Source organism: Littorina saxatilis, unplaced genomic scaffold (genome assembly GCF_037325665.1).
Source record: "Littorina saxatilis isolate snail1 unplaced genomic scaffold, US_GU_Lsax_2.0 scaffold_336, whole genome shotgun sequence".
In the NCBI taxonomy this organism is placed as follows: Eukaryota; Metazoa; Mollusca; class Gastropoda; order Littorinimorpha; family Littorinidae; genus Littorina; species Littorina saxatilis.
This window is the reverse complement of record NW_027128613.1, coordinates 63,041-70,200: the sequence shown is the minus strand read 5'-3', so window position 1 is coordinate 70,200 and position 7,160 is coordinate 63,041. Positions and strand designations below refer to the sequence as shown.

General features: G+C 41.7%; 1 protein-coding gene across 1 annotated transcript in view; it reads right to left on the bottom strand.

Annotated features, from left to right (window-relative positions):
• Nucleotides 1–7,160, bottom strand: part of LOC138956970 (hexokinase type 2-like) — an 18,539-nt gene extending 11,379 nt beyond the window's left edge. Inside the window, exons 1-4 of the mRNA XM_070328159.1 lie at nt 6,891–7,160; nt 6,082–6,194; nt 5,145–5,303; nt 191–330 (exon numbers count right to left, since the gene is read on the bottom strand). Coding sequence (XP_070184260.1) covers nt 191–330; nt 5,145–5,303; nt 6,082–6,194; nt 6,891–6,893 — 415 coding nt within the window. The 5' untranslated portion in view covers nt 6,894–7,160. The remainder of the gene's footprint in view (nt 1–190; nt 331–5,144; nt 5,304–6,081; nt 6,195–6,890) is intronic.

Below are 7,160 nucleotides of genomic sequence, written 5' to 3'. Positions count from 1 at the left end.
AAATACATATTTATCGTTTTAATTTTGTTTTGACGCAGCGCTGCTCCTTATTTGCTAGTGCGTGTGTTTCCCTACGTTAATCCACACATGTAATCAGCGAAACCCAGTCATCTGATATCAGGTACATTATAACTGTAAGAATTTAACATCCACAGTGACCAAGTTATCACATTGTGAGCACATAGCGTACCGGCAGCAGCAAGAAACGCTCCACGTTCAGAGACCATCCCACAAACGTGACGAACAATCCTTGAGTCCTCATCCGAGCAATCTTGCAGATTTAACTTCCCCAACACAAATCTTGTGAAAGAGTGATTTCCAGTCTTGTCGCTGAAAAAAACACAAAATCAAATGTAGCTGTTGTAATCATGAAATCATTATCAACAAGCACAAAAAGAATTGGAACAATTTCAATGATGATGTCAACAAGCGAACAAAATATAATATCGCCGTTCTCGTCATAAGCATTTGGATCCTTTCAACTTTGAAACGTGCAAAGTGCACGGACTATGATCGATTTCTATCCACCTTAGCCTGGAATCACATCATTTGTATTGTAGAAGATTGCAAGAACTGTGTGAATGCCTATCAAACCATGCTCATCTGAAACATGCCTTCCTTCAAGTGTGGTGTAAAGCGCCGTGTAACCCCTCACATATTGTACATGCATGTATATTTCAGATAAGATTATTTCGACATATTCTAAAAACGCGTCAAGCAATATCAAAACATCTAGTCAGCCTGTCGGTCTAAAACTAGAAGATCGACTATGAAATCCTGTCTACATCACTAAAATCGGGCTAACCAAAACCGGTCAACCGAGACAAGTCGAGCCGGTCTCGGCGAAGAATGCCAAGTAAGAGCTCATATATATATATACAAACCGATTTTCGGCTTTAATTTTGAGGAAATGTTTAGAGTAAACATAAACATATCTATTTCTGGATTGAGGAATTAATGAGAAGTACAATGCGATCATTTTTTATGAGAACCCTAACTAGGTAATATTTAAACTTCTGAGCTGAAATGCAATCCCCATAGACCGGACTGAGTTAAAGAATGTTTGACCCAAATTTCAATCAATTTGATAGAAAAATGAGGGCGTGGTAGTGCCGCCTCAACGTTTGTTAAAAAACGGATATGACGTCATCAGCAACACTTATTGAATGACAAAAATCGTCTTGTGGTGTTATCTGGGAGAACTTACTGGTAAATGTTCATAACCTTCTGGTAGTTTTCTAGAAATTGTTGTGCACATACACACACTGTCAAGGGAGATCATCAATGATATGAGCGGTAGTAGTTTAAAGTTACTCCCCCCTGTTTGCATTTTCGGTTCGGTCAGGCACAGCATTTTTTGCCAGTCACTGAGTCAGCGTTTACCCCTGTTAGTTTGCAAGGTTAGGAAACCCCGTAGTGTAATTAGATGCAGAGAGGGAAGGGGGTTAGGATTGGACGAAAGGCTGGGCTTGGAATGAGAGGTTGTGTTTGTGGTGAAGTGTGCATGTGTTTAGTTATATTTATATGGACTGGGTGGCCGAGTGGTAACGCACGCGCTCGGAAGCGAGAGGTTGCGATTTCGACCCTGGATCAGGGCGTTAGCAATTTTCTCCCCCCTTTCCTAACCTAGGTTGTGGGTTCAAGTGCAAGTCTTTCGGATGAGACGATAAACCGAGGTCCCTTCGTGTACACTACATTGGGGTATGCTCGTTAAAGATCCCACGATTGACAAATGGGTCTTTCCTGGCAAAATTGTACAGGCGTAGATAAAAATGTCCACCAAAATACCCGTGTGACCTGGAATAATAGGCCGTGAAAGGTGGATGCAGCGCCTATAGCCTGTTGATCTACTTTTGTTTGTTTGCTTAACGCCCAGCCCACCACGAAGGCCATATCAGGGCGGTGCTGCTTTGACATATAACGTGCGCCACACACAAGACAGAAGTCGCAGCACAGGCTTCATGTCTCACCCAGTCACATTATTCTGACACCGGACCAACCAGTCCTCAGTAGCACTAACCCCATAATGCCAGACGCCAGGCGGAGCAGCCACTAGATTGCCAATTTTAAAGTCTTAGGTATAACCCGGCCGGGGTTCGAACCCACGACATCCCGATCATGGGGCGGACGCCTTACCACTAGGCCAACCGTGCCGGTCCGTTGATCTACTGGCCGATGTGAATGCGTGATATATTGTGTAAAAAAATCCATCTCACACGGCATTAATAGGTAACATGCGCCTTAAGTCGCCTTGTGTGGTGAGATACGTGCGCGATATAAATCCTCGAAAATAAAAATAAATAAAATAAAATATTTAGTCAACTTTGGATTACCTTTCTACGACCTTACTTTGGATATTCTCCTTATTCGTCGATGTGATTTGGATTGTGTTATTGTGTTTAACCATTTCTGCCGGGGACCGTCAGCCGTGTTACGAGTGTATGAACTTTGCTACGTTGGCAACCAAAGACTGTTGGAAGCCAACCGCGGAACGGGGTTTGTGTCTGAGTGTGTGCGCAGAGCAAGAGTTGAGACTGAGTGTTTTGATTTGATTTATCTGTGATTTGTCAGAGTGCGAGACAGCCTTCCCCGAACATATCTGTGAGTGTATGAGTGTGCAGAAGACATGAAGCGGTGTCTGAGATTTAGACCCCGACTCGTACAGCGAAACAACACATCAGCTAAGTTCTAGTCAGACAGAGAAAATCCGTCACGCACACACACACACGCACATACGCACACACGCACATACACACACACACACGCACACACACACACACACACACACACACACACACACACACACACACACACACATGCACCATTACCCTCGTCTCGATTCCCAGTCTAAGTTCAATCATCTAGTCTAAGTTTATCATGACGGGCGCAGTGGCGTGATGGTAAGAAGTCGGCCTCCTAATCGGGAGGTCGTGAGTTCGAATCCCGGTCGCTGCGGCCTGGTGGGTTAAGAGTGGAGATTTTTCCGATCTCCCAGGTCAACTTATGTGCAGACCTGCTAGTGACTTAACCGCCTTCGTGTGTACACGCAAGCACAAGACCAAGTGCACACGGAAAAGATCCTGTAATCCATGTCAGAATTCGGTGGGTTATAGAAACATGAAAATACCCAGCATGCCTCCCCCGAAATCGGCGTATGCTGCCTGAATGGCGGGGTAAAAACGGTCATACACGTAAAAATCCACTCGTGCTAAAATAATGAGTGAACGTGGGAGTCTAAGCCCATGAACAAAGAAGAAGAAGAAGAAGAAGAAGAAGAAATCATCTGTTACACAATGAATCGCCCATAGAGCGTCGTCGTCCCGAACTAAATCTCTCAAATCTAAAAGAAAAAGAAGACATTCTGGGCAAGGGAATCCTTTCTTACAATGACGTCAGCGCCTTTCGGCGATAGGTCTATGCATTTCGGAGCCAGACTACAACATTATGTCACCTTTAAGATTAACACTACCTGAGATTGCTCTCAAAACTTGTACGAAGTGAACGGGAGCATAGGGTCTGTTATTAACTTAAGTTGCCTCGAACAGTGAGATCAAGAGAATGTACAGTACACAAATACGAATGAAGAGTCTTTGGAAGTGTAATATTTAAAGTTAGAATCTCTCTAGATTAGCTCAGTTGGTAAAGCGCCCAACCGTTTATCGTCACAGAGGGTTCGAACCTCTTTGTTGGCAAATTTTAATTTGTAATTTGTAAACTTTTATTCACAAATGTTCTGAACTCGTAATTCTTGTATTTTATTCATTTGAAAGGTTTATCCATCGAAATAATCAAAAATTTGCATAATTATTGAGTATTTCCAGTGGACGAATTTACAGAATTATCCATTCCAGGGGCGGAGCAGTTAAGCCCGAGGGGGGGGGGGGGGGGGGGGGGGGTTACAACCTGGGGTCCAGGGGTCGGTAGAGGTGGGGTACCTGAAGAATTTTAGCTATCTTATAAGCAATTTGTGGCTTATCTGTGATTTTAAAGCAGCCACTCAATATTTCTTTTAAAGTTAGTATTAAATAATGGCAATTTATCTTCCATGATATCTGCTCCCATCATTTAGTATTGGCAGTTAAAACTGTACAAACATGATACTGATTAAACAATGAACACTTCCCCCGGCTTTACAGACAGAAACAACAACAGAAATCACAAACTTTTAGATAGTCTCGGCTGACCATACCCGAAGACCTAGCCATGTAGTCGCCGCATTTCACATAGGCCGATGTTACTAAAATATAGAATATCCCCAGACAAGTTTTTCATTTTGTTTGATAAATATCTTTGATGACATCATATCAGGCTTTTAGTGAAAGTCACGTCCTCATTTTTCAACCAAATTGATTGGTCAAGCAATCTACGACAAAGTCCGGACTTTGGGATTGCATTTCAGCTCGAAAGCTTAAAAATTAGTTGATTAGTTTGCTCATTAATATTGTCGTTAAAATCGAATTTTCAGGAACAGATTTAACAATGATTGCATTGTATTCTTCATCTTCTCTTAATTCAAAACAAATATATAGATATGTCATGTTTACTCTAAAAATGTTCTCAGAATAAATGAAAATGGGTTCAGTAAGTACTACGGTCGCATGCTTTGTGGAAGCGAGCGTGACCGGCCTGGCTAGGTATTCGGGTATGGTCAGCCGAGACTATCTAAAGGTAGTCTCGGCGATGACTGTTTTTTTGTTATTGGTCTTTATAGTTTGACAACAACTGACTAAATGTTTTGATATCGCTTCACACGACTTAAACAGCTTTCCCAGAATACCGTATTCTATTTTTAGTCCGGGATAGCCTCGTCTGTTTGCAGGAGAGGTCAAAGGGCATATGTATCACCGCGCGTCGACTAATGCTTGTTGTTCCTCTGATTACATTTCTGACAGGTAGGTCAATCAGCAAACTAAATATAGAAACGAATTCCCACGCAGCACAGAATGCAGTCAACCAGATTTGTGTGTGTGTGTGTGTGTGTGTGTGTGTGTGTGTGTGTGTGTGTGTGTCTGTGTGTGTGTGTGTGTGTGTGTGTGTGTGTGTGTGTGTGTGTGTGCGTGTGTGTGTGTGATAAACCTGTGGTGATTTCTTTGATTGATTTAATCAGAAGGGATTGTTTGTAACACGAGAAGATTAATTCTTACTTCTCTATCAGGGAGACATCGTCGGCATCAATACTTCCTCTCTCCTTTAACTTCGAAGATTCAAAATTGCCAATGAACAGCAGACCTTCCTTTGACATTTTTACAAGGACCAGCCTCAAGATCTCCCCGAGGTACATGATGCTGACCATCTTCTCCAGACTGAAATACACAAACAATGAGGCAATCATTCTCGACATGTTAAATTACAAAAATAATGGTGTCAGAAATCCAAATTTTATACGAGCATATAAGTTATGTTACCTTGTAAAAATAAACATAAAACGACTTTTAAAAAAACCAGACGTTTATGTGTCAACAATGTAACACTGATCAGAATAGTCAGCCTTTGATATCACTTGCAATACTTATCTGTATTTCTGTGTCAAAATCATGAATTTTTTTCACACAAGCCAACCATCTTACTTGTGACAGTTTCTTTAGTAACAAATGCTTCCAGAAATCTATGCAACTTCCAAATACACGCACGCAGGCTCGCATGAGCGCAAGAACGCACGCGCGCAAGCATGCACGCACGCACGCACACACAAACACACACACACACACACACACACACACACACACAAACACACACACACACACACACACACACACACACACACACACACACACACTGGGAATTCCCCAGCGCAATAATCAAAGTAGTATTTGAATGTGCGCATAATGTAACATTTTGAAAGCAGTCCACAGACCCATTGCATATTTGTGTAATAATTTGTGTTGGTCGCGTAACCCATCACAATTAACGCGATATACTTTAACGCAGTAACTGTTGATACCTGTGCATGTTGGAAAAGCGTGTCACAAAGAGTAGGCAAGACGGCAACACAAAACAAGCTGCTGTTAATTGCAATTCAATATATGAGGCTTATTATAGTCACACTAACAATGATTAAAACAAGAAAAATAATCCCCATACATCTGTTCACCCGGGTCCATTGAACACATGTCGAGCTCTTTGTCGTATTCGGTTGTGAAGCGGGCAAGACCATCGCCTACACTTAGTTCCCCCATCTCCACTTTCACGAATTCCTGCAGTAAAGCATACATTCACTACATAAACAGCATATTATCCTGTACACAATTCTTATACAATGATTAATTGATTTAATTGCAACGCACAAACATCAAAGCTAAATTACATGTGTAATTTGTTGACTTTTCTCCGTGTTTATTACCAGCAAGTTCTTTATCAAGTAAGTCGATGATATGTCTGTGTGTTTGCTTGGTAATTTATTTATCTATCAATTGAACAAAAATCGTTGCACCTAGTTTTAGGTACCAGCGATCGGCTTATCCTGTATTGCAGTCTCAGCTTCTTCATTCTGAATAAATATTGACCTTTCCAAATCAATCTGCTCAGGTATTTGTGTGAGCAGGTTCGTTCCAAATGGAAAAAAAGAGAAACACAAAGGAAATTATGCTCCAAGCATTAATCACAGATAAACTGACTCTTTTAAACAAGTAAACGTCCCAAAACTCGTACATCAATGAAGCACGGGTGCTGTTGGGTTTTAAGAGAGAAGATCGAACACTGTATTCATCAGCTACAGTTTTGCGGATGAGTTTTGTGTGTAGAGCAGTATTCGGGGACAGACTGTGAGTACTCTGCAACTCCCCCATTTACTTAGCGATTGCATCTGTTATCATGACCATATTTTCACATATGCGCACATTGGTAGCAAAAATAGAAACATATCTATGTCTCGCAAGACGTCCAATTTTTACCATTTGTGTTCCATTGCCCCCCTGTTCGTTGATGTAACAGCTGTAAAATCCGTTACCCACGACGAGGGAAAGCTTGCAGCTGGGGTCGTCATGAGCAGCAGAGACTAGTGCACCGACAGCATCGTTAACAACGATCTTCACATCCAGGACGCATGACTGTGCAGAACAATACACCAGGAGGAAACTCTATGTAGGTTGTACTTTATAAATCATTAACTATGACTCAAAAAAGCAACATAACCTGGTTGATTTAATATTTCTACAATTCAG